The 23,081-nt window shown below is 38.9% G+C and overlaps 1 protein-coding gene across 1 annotated transcript in view; it reads right to left on the reverse strand.

The window, feature by feature from the left end:
* The window catches only part of PASD1 (PAS domain containing repressor 1), an 86,932-nt gene that overhangs the window by 19,123 nt on the left and 44,728 nt on the right, over positions 1-23,081 (reverse strand). Inside the window, exons 5-10 of the mRNA XM_081809298.1 lie at positions 21,912-22,000; positions 19,706-19,795; positions 12,302-12,401; positions 11,565-11,678; positions 8,859-8,989; positions 6,184-6,266 (exon numbers count right to left, since the gene is read on the reverse strand). Of these exons, the coding sequence (XP_081665424.1) occupies positions 6,184-6,266; positions 8,859-8,989; positions 11,565-11,678; positions 12,302-12,401; positions 19,706-19,795; positions 21,912-22,000 (607 nt within the window). The remainder of the gene's footprint in view (positions 1-6,183; positions 6,267-8,858; positions 8,990-11,564; positions 11,679-12,301; positions 12,402-19,705; positions 19,796-21,911; positions 22,001-23,081) is intronic.

Genomic DNA, 23,081 nt, shown 5'->3' on the forward strand with positions numbered 1-23,081 from the left:
AGCCCGGTGTTGGGTATTAAGGAGGGCACATATTGAATGGAGCACTGGGTGTTATACACAAACAGTGCATCATGGATCACTACATCAAACACTAATGATGTAATGTATGGTGACTAACATAACATAATAAAATAAAATTTAAAAAAAAGATGCTCAACATCTTTAGTCATTAGGGGAATGTGAATTAATGCCATAATTCAATACCCTAGAGAAATTAAATGAAAACTTAGGTCCACCAAAAACTTGTATACAAATGTTTACAGCACCTTTACTAATAACTGCCCCCAAAATGGCAACAACCCAGATGTCCTTCAACAGGTGAATGAATATGGTACATCCATACAGCGAAATGCAACTCAGCAATAAAAAGTTATTGATGCGTGCAACAGCAAAGGAATTATGCCGAGGGGAAAAAAGCCCATCTCTAAAGACTGCATACCGAATGACTGTATTTATAGAACATTCTCAAAAAGACAAAACTATCAGGATGCAGAATAAATGAGCGGCTGACAGGTGTTGAGGGTGAGGTGAAGTAGGGGTGACTATAAATGGACAGCACAAGGAAATTTTTGGGGGGGGTGGTGGAACTGTTCTTTATCTTGACTATGGTCATAGTTACACAAATCTATGCCTGTGTTAAAACCATAGAACTGTACACCAAGAAAAAAACCAATCAATTTCACTGTATAATTTAATAAATAGTTTAACAATTTAAAAATGAAAATATATGTCCACAAAAAGACTTGTAAAAGAATGTTCCAAATAAAAGTTCAAAAGTTAACAAAAAAGTTTAAGAGAGCTAAAGCAAAAAGAATATTCTGGGATACAAAAAGGTAGAGCAAAAAGCGTTAGGTTGAAAGACAGCCAGATCCGGTCCCTTCCTCAGATCCTAATACCCAGCCTGACATCTTCATTACAGGATGACGAATGAACACCATGAGGAGAGAAAATATTACATTGTTAACTGTCTGAGCAGAACAAGCAGCTGCCAGTGTATTTACCCAAAACTACTTTTCATAAAATAGGCTAATGCTCAGATAATTTGTTCCCGGTTTTTCTAAACTTTGATATTTATTAGACTTCTTTTCATTACTGTCTAAGCCCTCTGTGATTTCAGAGTTGCTTCAATGAGTTTTGAGTACAAACCCTTACTCTGAGTTTTTCAAAAAATATTAACAATGAAATTGCTCTTATCAATTGTATATCTAATAAGACAGTATAATGACTTTATGTTTTGAGATGATCAAAATAATTTGTCATGTAGCTAAAGATGGAATATGGGTGGGCTAGGGGTCATATAAACACAATGAAACATAAAACCCAGAATCCTGAGCCTGCTCTCCCTTTTTCTCTCTTCTTCTTCATTTTTTTTTTTTAATGGCTGCCCTGCTCAAGAACTAGGTCCTGTACATACCAATGGGACAAGTTAAATGGAAACCTTATCTGTTAGCACCAGGAGTCATCTTGGTTTTGTATAATATTTTACAAAGCATATAGCTCTCATTTACTTATCAAAGCAGATAGATCTCATTTCCTTATTTAATTATGATGCGCATTCTGCAGTAATTATCCTTACTTTTTATAGATAAAGAACCTGAGACTCAAGGAAGCTTCTCCAAGATCACACAACTTGTAAATGGTCAAGCTGAGAAATAAAACCCAAATACTGTAGTTTAAAAGTCCCAATCCTATGGGTTTTTTAAGTAGTACTATGCCACAAGACCTTCACACTATTTGCCAAAGATGACGGCAGGCAGTGTGGAGTAAAACTAGCCATGTAACTTGCACAGGGAGAGCAGGGAGCCTTGACTGAGGCTTCAAGAGGTTGTGAAAAGGTGTCTTGTGGAGAGCCGAGCTGGCCACCCTACTTATTACATGACACCATTGGGAACTGCCAATATTGCGCACCTTTTAACAGATAAAAATGTCAACTGCATATGGCAAAACCTAAATCAAATGTAACCTCCCCTGACAACCTTCCCTATCCCTCTTCATTGCTTAACATTTTCCTTTGGCCCTCCTCACCATCTAACCTACTTTGTTCTATTGATTGATGTATTATCTTTCTCTTCCCCTAGAATGTAAGCTCTAACAGTTAAGGATTTTTGTTCACTGCTGTGTCCTCAGAGCCTAGAACAGAACTTCCCACAGAGTAGGTGCTAAATATTTGCTGTATGAATAAGTTTCAGTGGGACAAGAATGATGAGACTGGCAAGCTAGCTCCTTAGTGGTAGAGACACCCAATCGAACAGCTTGTGATACAATGGTACTCAAGGCCCTTCCCTTGCTCAAGATGGGGTAGACAGGAGGAATGAAGTCAGAATAGAATAATACCAAGGCTCCAAACAACAAAAGTGTGCTAATTAGAATCATCATACATCTTTATAAAATTCTCTTCCCACCTTTGTACAACATAACTCCTCACTGACACAAGCTGAAAGGGGAATTAGGCAGGAACATTCTTTTTGGTGCAGCTGCTGACAGGTGGAGTCTCCCCAGGGACCAATTCCAGCACTGTAGCAGTTTTTGAAGACTGCAAGCAAATATAAGAGCTACTAGAACCCTTGAAAATGCTTGCCATTTGATTTTCCTGTGTTCTTTACTCTACCTGAGTGTGAGAAGATGCTATCTTCATCAACAGTGTTAGGGTTAATCGTCATAGTCTCCTCTCTATTAATTGTTCTCTCCTCTACATTTAAGGTGAAATTAAAGGAAAAAAAAGAGTTTCTCTCAATAACATCCCCAATCAAGGACTTCCTAAAGACTCCTTGAGTTTTCTTCTTGGAATCCCATACTAGCCACAGCTCCTGAAATTCATGTCCTGACAGGAATGAGCCCAAGAAAATCTGGGCCCCAATTCCAGCTCTACTGTGGAGCCCACTGTGTGAGTTTGGGCAAATCGCATATCCTCTATGACTATATTCCAACACGTCTAAAATCCACTTTATAGCTTTGTTTATAACTAAGTTAATAAGCATGAAATCCTATTGTGAAGGATAAAGTACAGAATGCATCTATACTGAGATGATGCTAGGGCGGGAATTTGGGCCTTACCTCTACGTACTACTGGCCAAACTGAATGAGTAGCTAGGTATATCCTTCCGACTCTAGCAGGAGACACATAGGAGAGGGCTACACAGTATTCCAGTTTTGGTCTTCCCCTCACTGACTTTCGAGTACCCCTTACTTCTTTCTATCTTCAGTGGTCCAAGCAAACAAGACCTTCCACTCCAGTGCATCTGTAGCTTTAATAGAAAATAACCCAACCCTTGAGTACCTCTCCTGAAATGAAAATTCTTTAGCCTCAAATCTGAAACATGCAAGGACAAGATATCCTCCATGGAAACAGACCCTTTCTTCTAAACATCTCAAATTCCCCTCTTTGTGTTTCTTTCATAAGCACAGACAAAGCTTTCAAGCGTCTTAGCAAAATGCTTCTTACTTTTCAAAGAACATGTAGAATTACCAAGAAAAATTCCGGAAGAACTTTGGTCCCTATGGTCCCTATGACTTCTGTGCCTGGTTGCTTTTCTAACCATCCCTCAGTCTATAAAATGGGAGCCAGATTACCTAATGACTGCAAACTATGACCCTGACATGCCACAATCTCTTCTCCTTCTTATTATTTAAAAATATCCTGAGGACAAGGAACGAGTCTATGACAAAAATAAGGTAATACTAGTTTGCACCGATTTATAACAATACTGCATTATGTTTGAGAGGTCTCACGGCATGGAATGGATTACCATTTTGATAGGCTCAATCAATCAGTCGGTCCCTGAGTAGATCTTTGTTTTCTGCTTACTCAATGTGAGGCTCTGTGCCAGACAGGGACAAGGCTGACAGGTCCTCCCTTACAGACCTCAATATTGTGGACGAGCCAGGTCTACCAACAATCCGTCATGTGAGAGCTGAGGTGGCTGAGAGCAGAGCAGAGCAGAGACCATGGTGTTGGAGGAGAGGGGAGGGATATGAAAGGGACAGGGGGGCTGGAATTAAACAGAATTTCTTCATCAGATCCATCAGCTCTGTCCTGTCATTTTTCCATCTTACTGTCTACATGATAAATACTCCATTGCATAATTTTTGAAGGAAATTTAGTAATATTTTATGGAAGTACAGAACATACAAAACTATAGTGCATTCATCCACACTGGAGTGATAATTTCTTACAATATTAGAAGCGGTTTTAAGCCTTAAGAAAACACTTCTTTTATGTTCTATGTAGATCAGTGGCATAGATGCTTCTGCAACAGAATATTTTTCATCCAATTAAACTCTACTTAAAAGTAAAACACAGGTTTCCTCACTCTCTGAACTCTCACTATCCAATATTTGCTACAATGATCTGTTGACGGATAACAAATTCATTACCCATGTGGTTTGCTGCTATTGTATCTCAGATATTCTCCTGATAGGAGAGGGTCTTGAGTTCATGTTGTTTACACATGTTTTTTTGCTTTTTGTTTTTTAAAGATTTTATTTATTTGACAGAAAGAGACACGGCGAGAGAGGGAACACAAGCAGGGGGAGTGGGAGAGGGAGAAGCAGGCCTCCCGCCGAGTAGGGAGCCCAATGCGGGGCTCCATCCCAGGACCCTGGGACCACGACCCGAGCCGAAGGCAGACGCTTAACGACTGAGCCACCCAGGCACCCCTCATGTTGTTTAAACATGTTATGTTTTTATAAATATCCTTTTCCCCAGATTATTCAGTAAAAGGTCTTCTAATAAAGTAGAGAAACTAATGAAGGAAATGGTCAAGCTTAAAAAGCCTAAATAAGCACATGCACTACAAGAAAAACCAGGAGTGATAACACACATTGAGAGAGTTGAATGTGCTTGGCCTTAAGCTTAGCCATGCACTCGTCCTGTCCCCAACACCTACAAACTACAAATACAACGCTGAATATTCACAAGAAATTGGAGATTCCGAAAAAAAAAAATAAAATAAAGTTTCGCTGGTGCAAGTGAGTGTGATCCTGGCATGAGCAGACTTGTCACATTCACACAATTACAAATGCAGTCTCATGTTAGCGAGAGTTGTAGAACACCAAGCCCATGGAATGCAAACAGACTGCCACGGGGAGCTCTGCTTTCCATCCCATTGCCCTGTGTGTAGCTTCAGACAATGGTTCACAGCCAAACACCTCTGAACTCTCCTGCCAGGCAGGGAAGATTCTCCCCCCATTGCTTAGATCCAGACACAGATGAACGTCAGACGTTTCCTGTTTAACTCATTTCTTCACCAGCTCTTTCTTCCTTACCACTCCCCACCACCAAATAGCAACAGTGACCACAGCCTCCAGCTCCCTCCTCTCACCACCAGACCTCACACAAGCATGTCTTTAATCATAAGAAACCTCTTGAAAAGTTATCTTGTTTATTTTATTTTGCTAAGTATTATTGGCATGTGGTGCACATCTTTAATATATTATTTTGCTATTTATTTACATGTACATATACACTGTGATGCAGAAGGAAAATGTAATCCACGCTCGATACTCTGCACTGCACAGTGTCTAGTATTATGGTTTTCTACATACAGACATACCCACTAATGAGTTTATCAAGTATTAAATAACTAAATAGTATCACGAACAATTTCTGTTTTGCAGAAATCCTTGGTGGATTGTTAAATAGTGTAAGAAGGGGTTTAAGTGATATCTGGTCAACTGGCATTTTCCTGTGGGTTAGGAATGCATTTTTATGTTTCTCTCTCAAAAATCATGGAATACTGCGTCCATTCTCTGAAACTTGGTTAACAAATGTTAAGAAACAGATTATATTCACAAAAAGGGGGACACCTAATAGTTTGCCACAATGCCTACTTGCTGTTCTACCATTTAAAAGTATTTCAAGAAAAAGAAGTAATCACGTACTACCTCTAAATGCATTGTCTTAATTTGAAAGTCATTAAATGTCTGTGTCAGTTAACTGTGCTTTATTGCTTTTTTAAAAAAATAAAAAGCCAATCATTTGTATTTATATTTACCTGGAGAAGTTAAGATTTTTATTGGCTGGGCAAAGGAATTCAGCCTAGTAGACTGCTCTTCTGGATTCAACTGTCTGTTTTTTCATTTTAAAGGGAAAAATATTTGTAGATATTATTTCTCTCATTTCAGTTTTGTTTAATGAAACTATGCCCTAGGTCTCCATCACTTACTTCAGCATTAGCCTCTCACCTGCACTCAGGAGATACATGTTCCTCATCTGAGTCTTGTATCAGCAGAACCTCTTCCTCAGGTTTCTTCACAGTGAAAAGTTCCTGCAGAAAAACTGGCATTTTAGATACTTAAAATGTACTTATATAGTAAAAATACCCAACACATTTGTATAGCATGTAGTAAATGTGGAAGCAATCTCATATCCAATATCACAGCTAATCTGCATAGCAATGTGAGAAAGGCACTTGATTTTACAGATGTGAACACTGAGGATTATAGATACGTAATGATCTGGCCCAAGATGCACAGCTAGTAGATTCAAGATCAAAGTAGATCCATCTCACAGTTGTACTCTGAGTTCCCTGCTCTGTCCACTGTGCTCCAGTCACACTGAAAAAAAAAAATCTTCCTTCAAAAAGCCCTCTGTTAGGACAGCAGGGGCGCCTGGGTGGCTCAGTCGTTAAGCGTCCATCTTCGGCTCAGGTCATGATCCCAGAGTCCTGGGATCGAGCCCCGCATCGGGGGAGGGGGGGGGGTCCCTGCTCAGCGGGGAGTCTGCTTCTCCCTCTCCCTCTGCCTGTTGCGCCCCCTGCTTGTGCTCTTTCTCTCTCTGTCAAATAAGTAAATAAAATCTTAAAAAAAAAAAGCCCTCTGTTCTCACAAGATTTGTTCTCCAAAGTGACCACTAGTATGGAACAAATATCCTAGAAACCCAGAGGAAAACTGCAATAGATCACAAATAGGGATCCTTGTGCCATGAGGGGGATGAGGGGGAGGGAAGGGTGCCAAATGAGATTTTTTTTTTCTCGGAGGAGGGAGTAGATTTGGGGGGACCCCCAAAATGGGATGTCTGCCTACTCGTGGCAAGTATGAGAGCTCAAATCCCAGAGAGCTGCCAGAGAGGCATAATGATTGGGGCAATCAGACCAAGCAATTTCCTTCAATTGCTTTTCTCTCTACCACTTTTCTCAGGATCTTAAATCTGGAAAAATGATGACATACATCACTGCTCTACAACTGAATGTAAAGGGGTCCTTCACAGTTTCCGAAATGTAGTCAGTTAAAGTCGGCATTCTAAACCAGAGAGGAAAAGTAAAGCAGGTCTTTTGCCCTCTCTGGATCCTAATGATCACAATAATAATGATAATGATGATTATTTACTTTTCCTCTCTGCCGCCTCTTTCCCAAGTGCTTACCATGCATAAGGTGCCATCTTATTCACTCTTCACAACAACTCTAAAAGGAGGTTCTAGTCTCAGCATTTACAGAAAAAGAAACTGAAGCTACAAGACATAAGTGACTTGGACGAGGTCCTGCAACTGGTCTGGATCCAGAGGCCTCCCTCACAAGGCAGTTGGATGTGTTGTATGTCACAATTTATCATAATGTTAACATGGCTCTTGATTTGCTCCCCCCACTCCCACATTGCCCAGTCCATAGTGTTCCTGTCTTGCTCAAGTCAGTTAGTGGCACTTCCATTCACTGAGCTGCTCAGGTCTAAAAGCTAGGAGTCGTTTTTCTCTCTTCTCCCACCCACTTTCATCACATCAGCAAGGACTTTGTGCCCCGTCCGTCTCCCAGTGATAACCCAAATCGTTGTACTTCTATCTCCATCACTCTAGTCCTAGCCAGGGCCCCATCAGCCCTCCTAGCACTCCTCTTGCCTCCACTCTTTTTCCCCCAGATTCCATTTCCCACCCAGCAGCCAGCCTAATCTTTTAAAAACAACAACAATGAAATCAGATCACGTCATCCTGCTTTCCACTCCACTTGAGTAAAACTCAAACTCATGATCATGGTTCTCAAAGTTCTCCAGAACCTGGCCTCTGTCTACCTCTTATTTTCTACTACTCTTTCCCTCTTTCACCTTCTTCTAGTCACATAACGATATTTGTTCCTTGGAACTCTCCAAGCTCATTACTACCTCAGGACTTCTACAGCTGCTGAGCCCTCTAGCTGGATTGCCTTCCCTTTTTGCTGGGTTGACATCATCATTGCGGGTCTCAGTTCAAAAGACAGGTCAGCAGAGAAAGACCTTCCGTGACCACTCTGTCTGAACTTCCTATTCCCACCAGTCATTAGCATATGATTGTTTTATCATCCCCGTGGCACTTTTCAATATTGTCTACTGTCTATTTCCCCTAATATTACTCCAGGACCTAGCAGAGCACCTGGCACATCGTAGGTGCTTACTTAATATGTACTTAGTGAATAAATTCATTGAACTTGAATCTACCCAGTGAATTCTAAAGTCTGATTTTTCTTTTCAGACACAGAACCTGGGAGTACTGTATTAGTAGAACACTAAGTGAACAATGGTGGTAGGCACTGGGGAGAGCTGCCTCAAAACTCACCTCGTGACAGAAACCTTCCTTTATCCACCTCCCCAAATGGTCACTTCTCTTAATATATCCCACCCCCATCCCCCGTACACCTCTTTCATATCACATCAAAACCACCTGTAAATAATTGTACATCTCTTTTGGGTGTGTTGAGCTCTCCACTGACATGCTCACCTTCTGAAACACAGGGGCTGATCTTTCCTCATTCACATATCTTGCTTAGCACAACCCCTTGCACACATCGGGTTCCTCAGCAATGCTGTCCAGTAGCTGAGGGACCAAAGGGCACATGGCCTTTCAAAGGAAGCCCACAATGCCACAGTAGGGAAGGCACACACAGAACATACTCACCCGTAGGGTCTGATCCCTGAGGAGAGAAATGGACCCCACCAGATAAAACCGATCCTCCAGAGGAAGATAAGTAGGACACGATTCAGCAAAGGAGCTGCTGGGGAAGAAGCTACTGAAGAGCAGCAAAGGCTCTAAGGGAGACAGAGACACACATGTGACAATCAAATAGAAAAGCAGGCTGGCTATACAAGATTGACATCTGCCACGTCAGTGGGCTGTTAGTCCACTGACAATTTTCAGAATTCTGAGCCACAGATTTTTACTGCCATCCTTCTGTACCAGCTACCCTCCTCACCCAGGTCTCCACCAAAATGTGAAGAAGTCATTACTGAGAAATAACTGTTGTGACTTCAGGGTGATATTCAGCCTTGTGTTCTTACTCTGTGGATGGATGTTGTAGTCTCTAAAAGAAAGTTAGCTCTCCTCTTGTATGTAGCCCACACGGGTATTAAATATGTGTGTAATTTGTGTGTGTACGTAGTCAAGTAAGTTTTTTGAAAGTATCTGACCCTTAATCTCCAAAACACATGACAAACATATCAGACAACCATTGTGTGAGCTAATTTTCATTGTTTATTTACTCACTCACTCCCTTACTCAATCACTCGCTATATTTTCAGACCTCAGTGGCAAAGAACTGAGTTAATTACACTCTTAGTCCATGGTATATAATGAACATAGATAAAGTCCTCACTCTTGTTTTTCTTTCTGCCTCTTCTCCACCCACAGACACCCTTTGCCATCTACCACCTTTAATATATAAACTTGTAAAATATGTAGTCTGGTTTTATGTCTATGTGTTTACCATTTACAAAGGTGGCATTGCGGTATAGATCTCATTCTGTTTCTTATGTTTTACAGTCAACAATATGGTTTTAAGATTTAACCATGTTGTAGTATGTATACCTAGAGGTCACTGCTTTCAAAGTTTTCCATATTGTATATTTCCCACATTTTACTTGTCCATTTCCCTAATGATGCACACCTAGGCTGTCTCCAACTCCCTTAGACACAGATCTCTCTGTAAGTTCGCCTCTGGTATATTTCCACCTAGTGATGGGATTGCTGAGTCACAGGATAATTAACATAATTTAAGTTCGCTCTGTGTTTCAGGAATGTTTCATGAGTTTACATTCCTCTCAACACTGTATTAGTTCTCACCCCCTCACCAATATTTGCTTATTATTCACACTGCCTGATTGCTGTCATTCTGATGGTTGTACAGTGCTATCTCACTGGTTTTTAAATTTTTCACTCTTTGCTTACTAGTGAGTTTAAGCATCTTTTTACATATTTCTTGGGCCATTTACCTCTGGTTCAAGCCCTAGATGTTTTAATGGCCCCAAATCAGTGTTTATGTTATTTCTCAGCCTATAGTTCCTGAAACCTTAAAATCTGTAAATTTGAACCCTGTATCCACACAACACAGATTTGGGTTTTGATTTCTTGTAAATGACACATTTTTTTCCATTCAAATTCTGAGGGAGATGGCAAACTTATTCTTCCTCTAGGCCAGTGGACAGAATTTTACCGATCATTTGAAGTCTCTAGGTTTTATGTTTGGTCCTTGAATGACTATTAGAACTCCAGACCCCAGCCATTGGAGCCCACATACGATTTGTAGCCCACCTAGGACATCACCTAGGCCTCCTGTTACCATGAGAGTCTTGTACTTAATCCTTTAATTTCTGGCACCCATGGACTTCCCTTTTCTTTAAGCTTGGCTATGCATCAAATTGCTTTTGTTAGGTTTTAAGAATCGCTTCCTGTTTTTTATAGAAGGAAAGAGTCATTCTTATTAGCTCAATCCACCATGTTACCATGTGACCCTACCTTGTAAATTTCACTATGTTTTAAACTGAATATTTAATATACTTTTTAAGATTAGAAGGAATGCAATAAGGATTAGAATTTTATAACATATGTTAGATATTTCTGTAAAAAGGATTCCATTTTTCAAAGGAGTTTCCCCTATTTCCCTCTCTTTTCTACCTTCCTCAGAGCAATAAACAGTAATTACAACTCGCATAAGTAAGCTGCTCCATTGTGCTGGACAGTAATTATATCTTTATGTTTCAAGTGCTCATCATGTCCAAAAATCCCCTTTCCTTGCCCTGCACAGTCTCATTGCTGTTTCACAGTCTCACTGCACTCTGCTCAAATTCAAAGAGCCTGGACAAAAAAGCTAGAGGCCCAAGTCTACTGGCACAAACCTTCTATTTATTCATAACTGCAATAGCAGAAATGAAAGCTACTTTAGTGAACAAGGAACTGAGGAATGAGATCATTAAATATAACTAAACATATTTTAAATATAATATCATGTATTTTCTGTCAGGTAAGTGTCTAAGCTATGTATCCTGAATTCTTGTCTCAGAGAAAAAGATCAGAGACAATTACAAGCAAGGTGCTTCATATTATGAGGTCCATTTTTAAAACAATGAGATCCTTTGGAACAATCACTTTACTCTTTCTTTTTATCAGAGATTTCCTTTGGTCCTTTTGTTGGTAATCCATTAATGTCTGCACCCTTATTGTCTACTTTGCCTTTTTTTTTTATCATTAATGTCTATAACCAAAACCTGTGCTCATAGGGATATCAGAGAATGTGAGAGAACCAACAGTGGAAGGGCGTTTATGTTAGCAATGAAGGGCTAGGTAATGCATTAACTTCATCTAGATCAGATTAAAAACTTAACTGCTTACCATTTGAAATATCTGTGACTGTCAGGATGAATTTCACATATTCATAAGTAGGTCTGCTATCATAGTCAACATTTCCTCTCTTTAAATGACAGCAAAAATCAATATGTTTTCCCACTAAGAAAAAAAAAACAGATACAAAACAAGTTTACAATTGTACGTTACCATATTCTGCAGGATTATTTCATAGGACTATTGTCTTACTTAGAAGAGATTTTACAAAAATATTACTTTCTTTCCAGGAACATTAGCAGTTGCATACTGTCTATGTTGTACCTGCAGAGTGGAGTACCAGCTAGAACATTATTTATATAACACTAATGCAATTATACAAAAGCTGAAATTAGGGCGCCTGGGTGGCTCAGTTGGTTAAGCAACTGCCTTCGGCTCAGGTCATGATCCTGGAGTCCCGGGATCGAGTCCCGCATCGGGCTCCCTGCTCGGCGGGGAGTCTGCTTCTCCCTCTGACCCTCCCCCCTCTCATGCTCTCTCTCTCTCTCTCAAATAAATAAATAAAATCTTTAAAAAAAAAAAGCTGAAATTATCAGGGTTCATGATAAAGAACAAGATTTAATGGAGGAGAAATTTTTTAATACTGGAAATATAATTTGTGAAATTATATTAATATATAATCAGCCGCTATATTGGCCCTAATGTTTTTATTTTTATTATTCCTCCGAGTGACTGTTACTTGTCTCTTAAAATCTAAGAACTTACAATTGAGAAAAAACAATCTGTACCTGAGTTTGACAAGGGAAGTTTGAGAGCAATCTTTCGATAGACATCGTTTTTCTCATGATCAGGCAGAAGACTTAGTAACTTTTTACCTACGATATCATTCTTGAGAAAGAGAGAAAATACATTTTGTTATACGTGCTACTACTATGGCTCACTTCCTCCACCTCCTTACCTCCAGTAAGCTTATCATCGGCTCCCTCTCACCATCTCTTGGTCCTCCTACCTATTATACCTCTACAAGTCCCAGTTCACATTATCCCACTCTATGCCCATTACCTCCTACCTTTCCACTGCACTCATACAAGTACCCCACCTTCCCAATAATTATTCCACACACTGAGACCTCCAGTCCATTCTCATCACATTTTCACTGGGCATTATCTCCTGCAAATTGTCACATCCCTCCTTACCCAGCTCAGATTCCTTGGTGGATCATTATAATCACTGCCATGTTCTCTTTCTCTCTGACATATCTGCCTGGGAAAATCCCAACTCTGGTTCATTTCAACTCTTCATCTCCCTTATACCTTCACCCAAGCAACTGCATGTCTATGGTGAAAAACCCACAACCATATATTATTTTAAATGGGCACTCAGATCTGTCTGGAAATTGTCTACTCTTCAGTGTGATCATGACTTGCCTTTTCCTCCTTCTTCAAACCTCCAACCCTCCTTCATCCTCCTCATATTCAGCTGGGGATCTCACTTCTTATTGCAATTAAAAGGAAAAGGTAAAAGAAACATCAGTATCTTCCTGCCATCAAATGTACCAACCTATCTGTTTCTGTGGTTAGAAACCTACTTTTTCTCCTATTCCAATGAATAAGCTTCCAACGAAGACTAGTGCACAGCCTCTCATCCTCTCTCAACTAGTCAAGGACATCATTCTGGAAATTTCCCTGTTCCCCACAGCGTCAAGCTTTCCCTGTCTACCAGGTCTTTCCCAGAGCATGCAAATGCTTTATCAGAGATGCTATAATATCAGTCATCTTAAAAACAAAAACAACACAAAATTCCCCAAATCCAAAACCTTCTTTGACCCTACACTCTCTCCCCCACCTCTTCTCTGGTCTACTTCAGAACAAAAATCTTTGAAAGAAACTATACTTGCTGCCTCTCATTTCTTCAGCCCTCACTCTCCCTTGAAACCATGCTAATCAGATTTTTACCCTAATCACTCCACTTTTGTCAAGGTCACCAGTGACCTCCACATTGCCAAACGCAATGGTCAATTCTCATCTTACCTGACATGGCAGCATTCGATACAATGAATCCCTCCTTCTTCTTGAAATATTTTGTTTACTTGGTTTCCAGGATGCCATACAAATATGGGTATCTTTCTGCTTCAAAGGCTACACCTTCTCAGTTTTCTTTGCTGGAGCTTTCTCCTCTCTCTGACTACTTGGCATCGGAGTGGCTAGGGCCTAGTCACTAGACTGCTTTTACTGTACTGTCTCCCTGGGTGGTCTCTTCCAGTTCTAGCTTATTAAATACCATCTATCTTCCCACCTGGTCCAGACTTCTCTCTGAACTCTTCTAGATAACTTAGATGTCTAGTAGGATTTCAATTTTAAGATATTCAAAACACCGTACCTGGATCTTTTCCCTCACAAAACATGCTCCTCCCTCAGTCTTCTGCATTTCAGTAAAAGGCACCACCATTTACCCACATGCTTGTCCTTGACTTGTCTTTTTCCTCTTAAACCCCAAACCCAGTCCATCAGGAAACTCTTGGTAATACTGTCAATATACAGGCAGAATCGGTCCACTTTTCAACACATGGGCTAAGCCATTATCTCTAGATTGGATTACTACAAACAGACTTAACTGGTCTCCCTGCATCTATTTTTGCCACAGCCCAGCTCCCACTCCATTCTTCACAAAGCAGCTACAGTGTTTCATTTAAAACATAAGTCAGGTCAAGTTATTCCTCTACCTAACATTTTCCACCAGTTACCCAAGTTATTCAAAGCAAAAGCCAAAGTACTTGTTCATTTCCAAAAACAACAAGCAAATAGCCACCTTGGGGCCCTTAAACTTGCTCTTCATTCAATGTGAAACATTGTTTCTCAGATATTTATAATGATGCTTTCCCTTATTCATTCAACTCTCTACTCAAAAGTATTTTAAACAGCACCAATTTCCTGACATTACCTTCCTGCTTTTTTTTCATAGCACACTCACCACTACCCGACATTATAGTATATGTTTACCTGTTGATTATCTGTCTCCCTCAGTAAAATGTAAATTGCATTAGAACAGAGACCTTGGTTGTCTTATTCACTGTTACATCCTCAACACCTAGAGCACAGCTTGGCACAAGTGAGCACTCAATAAATGTTGGTTAAATGAATGAATAATGCTGTACCATGAAGCTGAAATAAGGTGACACATGGATAAATTGAATATAAGGCATTAAGTTAAGTAATGAGTTTTTAATGTGATAGGAACAAAGTAATAAACAAAGTATTCTTTGTAGTTGAATAATGGTTTTGGGTGATGAACCAAAAATTCAAATAATTTTTTAACTGATTAATATTAATAATATACAGTCAAAATTCAGAAATATATTTTTATGGACCATTTGCAGAAGCCAGCCTATGAGTTAGCCAATGCTTAAATTAGCAGATGGATCCTATCCCAATCAAGAAAAAGCATGACTCGATTCAGGGCAGAAATAATACCTTAATTTAGCAAACAAAACATAATGAAATTAACAGGCAATAAATGTTGACAATGAAAGTCACTCAATAAGAAATTTACTTCCCAAAAGAAATATATTTTTCATTAAACTTAACTTTTTCAATAAAAATTCTTTTATTGGTTTAGTTATAAAATAAACTTTAGGTACCAAACCAAGTTACCTTTGGTGAGTGGAGACCACTCATTCATTCATTTGCCTAACACATGATTAACACTGCTCTATGCCAGACACTGTGCTAGGTATATTCACACAAACTAGTTTACATAATGCCCTGTGAGAGGAAGAATTATCGCCTATTTTGTTCACAAGGAAATGAAGGCTTGTTCAATCAATGAGAAGCCAGAAGTTCAGAGATAAGATTCATACCCAAGTCCATCCAACTAACTCTATGTCCATTGCTCCCTCCGCTACACCATGGCTGCCTCAAGTCCAATTTGTATCAGGAGCACTTGGCTTGCTACTGGGCCAGTTTCCTCACTGTGGACATTCTACCTGAAGTAATTTATCAATTTCTTTTTTTACTAAGTACTTAGGAGGGTTAAAAATGACGATCCTGACATGAATTCTAATTTTAATGAATACATAGTTCAGTAACGCAGATGAGACAGGCACAAAATGATGATGCCAAGTATACAATAAGACCCTAACAAGAGGTACAAAGTGCCATGGCTCACCAGTTCTTTCATTGGTAGAAGAATAAAGGATAGCATTGACACATAAAAGAATTCAAAGTGAGCAGTCTTTTGAGAGTGTACATTCCCTTGGATGGAAATACTGGCAATTAGTTTCTTATTAATTAACTACATTCTTTAAGGAACGTGATAGTGACAATTAATGCCCTATAATTGACCATCAACTAAAAAAAGTGAATGTAACAATCATTCCAACGATCCTGCTCTGTAGTTAAAGGGCAGAGATCTGAAAACATTATCTACACCATGTTATTTTTGTAAATCTTTGGCATTTGCTCTTCTTATTACACAAGGCAGAAAGATCAAGGCACTCAAAGCTTAATGAAGCAAGGATAAATACCAGTGAAAAGTTAAGGAGGTTTCTGAAAAGTCAAGTTTGCAAATACCTATTAGTTGTCCCACGAATATTAGTATGGCAAGCCTCAGTCATGTAAAAAAAAAAAGTAAAGGAATTTACTCCACTCTATGACATTTACTGAGAATCTGGGCAAGAAATATCTTTTTGTTGGCAGAGACATTCAAATTAAACTGTTCAACTGTATAGGGCACAGGGAAGGATAAGAGCCTCTGCACAAAATTCAGACTGCATTTTGAATCAAACAGGATTCATCACTAGTAATTCTCTACTATACTGTAAGCTTTGCAGGGAGAACAAAACAAAACTCATCACAATTATCACAAACTAACCATATACTTATGTTCAAAACCTGCTAAAGTTTCTTACAAACTCAATGCTGAGAAACTCTTTCCATAAGGAAATGTGTGTTTGAAAAGTTTCATCTGCTTCAGAATTGTAAGAGAACAACTACATGTAAATTCCCAGTTTTAATTTTTTTTTGTGGGGGGGGAGTGATGAAGTGGGGTGAGTAGGAGGGCAGGCTTCTCGGAACTACAGGTTAGTACTACAAGTGACTGCAAGTTTTTCCAAAGGAAAACACTGTCAAGGAAAATAAATGGGAAAATACGATGGCAGATTTCAGATATAAATTTAATACATGATGATGATAATAAGCCATCATTTTAGCCATGATTGTATGTGTTACAATGACATACCTTGGACTCTTCACATCTTTTTGTCACACCCCCAACTAATCCATCAGCAAAACTTATTTTACCTACAAAACACTGATGACTTCCACGTCCACCTTAATGCAACCCATCACCATCTAATTGCCTGGACTATTGCAATAGCTTTCCAAGTGGACTCTCTACCTTTCATGCCTGCCCCCATAACCTACTCCTTTTTTTTTAGTTCCAGTATAGCTAACATACAGTGTTGTATTAGTTTCAGGTGTACAATATAGTGATTCACCACTTCCATACAACACCCTGTGCTCATCAAGACAAGTACACTCCTTAATCCCCATCACCTGTTTCACCCCCCCCCACCCCCCACCTCACCTCTGGGAACCATCAGTTTGTTCTCTAGAGTTAGAGTCTGTTTCCTGGTTTGTCTCTTTTTTTTTCCTTTGCTCATATGTGGGATTTAAGAAACAAAACAAACGACCCATTGCCTATTCTTAACATAAGAGCTAGAGTGATCCCAAGAAACTTAGGTTCAGATAATTTCCCTCATCTGCTCCAACCTCCACAATGGCTTTTTCCCATCTCAGAGGAAAAGGCACAGTCATTACAATGGTCCTCAACGAAGTGGACCTTTGTTACTGCTCTGACCTCATCACCTCCTAGTATTTGTCCTTTTGCTCACAGGGCTCCGGTCACAACAGCCCCTCTACCGTACGTTTTCCCCACCAAGTACATTTGTGCTTTGGTACCTTTTCACTTGCTTTTGCTTCTGCCTGGAACATACTTGCTCCAGTTATCTGCATGACTCACATACTCACTCCACTCCGGCCTCTGTTCAAATGTCACCTAATAAGGCAGGTCTTCACTAACCCCACATTTGTAATAGTCCACCTCCAGTCACTCTCTAAGTAGTACTTTTTACCACATTTACAGATGAGAAACTAAAGTTCACGTAGCTAGTGAGTGATTGAACAAAATTTTAATCTCCAGATTATCTGACTTCAAAGACAAAGTTCTTTCCATCCACCATGCTATCAGTTTAGAGTTGCCCAAGAGAGAGAGGTATCAATATTTAATGAAATTGTGGATTCCTGGAGCCAGGAAGATACTCTAGAAATGGTTTTGTCTCTATATTAATATAAAATAAATGATTTATAAAATGAAATTTTTAATCAAAGCCTGGAAAAAAAATTGTGTGTTGTTACAAATTAAGAAGACTTAGGATTTAATGAGGAAAAGTGTGAAATCATGCCTCAGCTATGGTCTTTTTCAGCAATGCTATATAACTTCATTCCCATTTAATGTTTATGTACAGACCTAATAGTCATAGCTTTATTTTTAAATATACCCATCTCAGGTAATCAAGTCCATGGTTTAAGATTAGTCATTCAACCCCATGTCTCAGACACCTCTACCTTCGGATGAGTCCGTGTATTACCTAAAATGCTGAAAGGTAAAAGATTCTCTTGAGGGGAAAACTTTGAACCAAACTACATAAAAAAACAAGGATAATACAACTAAGACCATCACTGTGCAAAATCCTCATGTAATAGGAAAAATCCACCAATGTCAGTCAATGACCAGTTTGGTTCAAGTAATATCTAATACAAGAATTTGGGAAGCTTTCTGGTCTTCATTATAACAAAACTTAACCTGTCATGGATCATACTCAAACATTCTTTCTTTTAATATAGATTTAATAAGATCATTCTTCTTCCATGATATAAGTACTCTAAAGTCCAATTCAACAATTCTCTAATATGTGTATTTTATTCAGCTGTTTGGGTATCCTACAATTATAAGCTGAGCTTGAAAATGTCAACTGCTTTCTAAAAAAAAGAAAGAGAATGAGAAATAAAGATATGTATCATATTATCTGTAAATAAAGAGAAAATAGTAGAAAAGCTCTCTATGCTTCTAACTGGGCCATGCAACATGTCAGCTGGAATAGCATAACTGGTTGAATAAACTTCTAATCCACTTCTAACTTAACTGAAGAATAATGTAACAAAACTTCTATTAATTTACATGTTTCAAACTTGAGTACTATAGATCTCTGGGTCAGGGTTTGTCAAGTTCTTTAGACAACTCTGTGGAATGAGTAATATACAATGAAAGCAAAAATCCAAATATGATTCACAAAACTAGCCAAGTGACAGAGATTTCAGGAGTGGAGGAGAATGTATTCTAAATATCTTCTCTTCATACACATGCATTAATGGAATAGGAAGGTATGTAGTACTTTCATATTTAAGTGGTATATTTGTTAGATGTGCAGCCTGAAGGTCCAGAAAAAATTTTTCGGAAATCACATATTCTAAGTCAATGGTCCTATGAAGATAGAGAAGAAGGGCATAGTGACACCAAAGAGCTCAGGACTGAGTGACCTTTTTGGACACCACAGACCCTGACTGCAACTCATGGGTAGATGTCTCCTGCTAAACTATGTCATCACTTCTATATTTTTTTTCTAAATGAGATCATAATTTGTTCTTCAATATAAAGAAACAAAAGCAAATCGGATCTGGGAATGGATGCCATGGGCCAGCACAAACAAATCACGACATTCATTGTTTAATCAGTATATAGTGGACTCTAAAGAAATGCACAAAATCAAACATATCCATTCCAGTGAGGGCTGCCTCGCAAAGCAGTCACCTTGGAGGTTATCCACTGATACTGAGGAGACTGCCATTTCAAAACCACATTCTTCTTTGGAGACTGCCTTCAGGGGCAGTTTAGAAACTACACACACACACACACACACACACACACACACACACACAGTACCGCATTACCTCATATCAGAATTTTGTTATTATAGATCTAAAACTGAAACCAATGAAGATGACAATAAAACAGGTGCACATTTTGACACATTGAGCAAACATCTTCTCTGATGAGTTATATGTTCCTGAAAACAAATGATGAACCTCTAAACAATAAACCAGAATGATCCCTCCCACCAAACTGGAAAAACTTACTGGTAAATGGCCAAGGAGACAAGTGATGTTTCCAGCGACAAAAATTATCACTCCATCTGCGCTCAGTATTATCATAAAGCCATCTAATGACTAATGAAGAGAGAATAATAATGTAATTAAATAGTGGAACAATAATAAAATGATAGCTTTATTTCAAAATGCATAAATAATTGTAATAGCACACTGAAAATGCATTGTGGTCCTTAAATATCAATAAAGCAGACACAGACTTAATTAAAATTCCATTATTCTGCCTCCTACACAGAATCTACTTAACCTTAAGCATGAGATGTTTATCAAATGATGTGTCACTTAGACAAACAAATTTTAACGTATACCCAATTAACACAAAACTCTGCAACACAAGCTAGGAAGATTCATTTCCGTATGTAGGTTGTTTCACATTTAATTCAAAATTAATTTCAAAAATGCTAAGAATATTTTGCAGGGCATTTTATTTGTGGTTAGTTCAGTCATCTACTTATAAATATGGATATTTCCATTACTTTCCAGCTATATAATGGATTTGATATCCAGACAAATGCCTCCTGGTAAAGAACCCCTAAAATGATGAATAAAGTATACAAAAACTTCTATTTCATAAAAAGACCAAGCTTATTGTAAAGTAAAGCAAACAATCTGGTATTGGAAATGACTAGAACATGGGAATTAAAAGGAAAGGGGATATTGGAGTCTGTATTTGCCTTGGAAATACCTGTACAACACTGATGGCATGGAGATTGGGGGAGAGAAAGCAAACCCAGGCTTACACAAGGTGGGAAGTGGCATCAGAGACTTCTGCATAAAACCAAGCTTCCCAAAGGGTAACACTCTTAGCAGGCAAAACAGATCTTATCCAGCAAAGGGAGACAGTGAATGCACATGCCTGCCTCAGCCTCGGCTCTGGCTAGAGAGGGAAAACCAAAACTAGTCTCTTCTGAGAAGTGCTAAACAGAAGCCCGCACTCACACAGATTGGGAGCTGGAATTCACGAACTACCTCTGTAGACTTCCACAGCCCAAGCCCATTATTCAGTTTAAGGGGTTCCTGACCCCAGACATCTAGTAAAAAGAAACTGAAATCATCCCTAGAGAATCAGTCTAAAACCAGGGCTCAAGGAATTCATGTGGATAAAGCTCCAAATAACATGAGCTTGTAATAAGATATTAATAACACCAGGAAGAAATGAAACATCATGAACAAGGGGCAGTACAAATAATAAAATGCAGAATCAGATTCAAAAACAGTACAGGAATTATTGAAGATAAAATAGAAAATAAGTTTGCTTAAATGGCTTAAATAAATAACAAAGGGTATTGAAAATATGATGAAGGAACAAGAGACTCAGAACTGACCAGGCAGATGTGAAAAAGAAACACAATTTCTAGAAATGATATTATTGTCAAAAAATAAAAACTCACTGTACAGTTACATAGCATGCTAGAACACAGCTGGAAAGAAAACAGAGCTGAAGAAATGACTCAGATCTCAACACAGAGAGACACGGGAATAGAAAATATGGGAAACTGAATGACATGGAGAAGGGAGTGAGGAAGTGTGCTAGATATTTTACACCTATCTACCTTATTCTCACAACTCAGTGAAAGAGATTTTTTAATACCCATTTTACAGAGAAAGAAACCAAGGCTCAGGGACAATAACTCTCTCAAGGACACAGAGCAAGTAAATGACAAGGGCACAATTCATAGCCCTATCTATCTGACTCAAAAGACCATGGTCATTCTGGCTTTAGTTTTTGGCCTTTGAACTTAGTGAAACTAAGCAGTTTCCTTGGAGCTAGAAACCATAAACACCTCATGTCCTTGAGGGGAAAAAGGAAGACTTGAAGGCCTGTTTTTTAGAGGCTAACAATCTATGTTGAAGGGTCTACCAGATAGTATTTAATTTGCCACTAACAAAGATTTGTTTGTATTTGTTGTCACTCAAGATGAGTGGTTTTCAAAACTCAGTTGGCATAAGAAGCATCTGGAGAGCCTGTTAGAAATGCAGGCTCCTGGCCCTACCAGAATTGAGACTCTGATTCAGACAGTTTAAGGTGGGTCCCAGGAATCTGTATTTTTACCAAGCTCCCTAGGTAATCCTGAGATGCATGGTCTCTTAGTCACACGGTGAAAAACAGTATTCTTCATCTTCTATTGGATGTGTTATAACATATGAGGTAATCCAAGAACAAACCCCCTCTTACTTGCAGTGTCTTACACTTGAAGTCTTCATAGCTCTGAAATGATGGAATCCAATCAGATTGCTCTCTGGAGGTTTCTGGATTGACTTCACCTTTTTAGAAAAACAAAGAAAGGATAGAAAACTGTCACATTAAAATGATTAGCTATGGGTATTAGATTTTTCAAAGTTATAATTAATTTTATAGAAAAGACTCTCATGAGAAAATGCTGAGTGCTAATGAAGGAGCTGATGTAGACTAACTAATTGCTTGTAAATTATCATAAACAGAGAAGTGTTTCAAATTGAAAAAGACCTTGAAGATCATCCAATTCAATTTCCACTGTACACACCTCGCCAAAAACTTTATGATTTTCAACCTCCAGTTCTTTCCTTTTCTTGACTTCTTTAAGTCTTCTGCATTCCACCTAAACCCAGTTATCATAATATGCCAGAGAAGGTACGGCTGTGTCAAGGCCTCTAGGCAGATCCAGACACCTAACTAGAATATCTTTTAAGGCCTATCTCTTATCTCTTCAAAGCTGTTAATAAAGTTGTATCTCCCATCCATCGTTCTCCATTCTTCAAGGTTTTCCAGTTTTCCCAGTGAACACTGTTTCTGATGCTGTGCTCACTCAGAGCCTTTGCTATCAACATCTGACCCACCACCTGCCCCAATCCCACCTATAGTCTACTAACTTCACTAATACAGGGCTTTCCCTAACACAGCCCTCCAATCTCCAGTTATTTTAATGCATGTCAATAACTGTTAAGTTTCTTCTCCTCACAGAACAGTTAGAGACCCATGGCATACAACTTTGATTCCTTTTAAAAATGTTAAATGCCCTGACAAGGATAATTCTGATAGCAGAGCTTGTTTTCTCAGTGGGTATGAGTCTCAGATCCTTTCCTATCAGTAGATTTGGATAATAACGAGGCCAAGCATGAGCAGAAAAGCTTCAGAACCCTCAATAAAGAGGCAATGAAAAGAGGGTGTATAACTGCCTGGGAAATGACAGAATATAAAAATAAACCACACCAATTGCACAAATGCCTCATGATCAGTGTTTCTGACTATTGTCCTAGCCTGGAAACTCAATTCTGGTCACAGCTCCTCAAGCTCAAGAAACAACCCATGACACTCTCTCATAGCTGATTGCTGAAGTCACTTCCCCACTGACTTTCAGCTTTACCT

Source organism: Leptonychotes weddellii, chromosome X (assembly GCF_054177405.1).
Source record: "Leptonychotes weddellii isolate Sample4059 chromosome X, ASM5417740v2, whole genome shotgun sequence".
Taxonomy (NCBI): domain Eukaryota; kingdom Metazoa; phylum Chordata; class Mammalia; order Carnivora; family Phocidae; genus Leptonychotes; species Leptonychotes weddellii.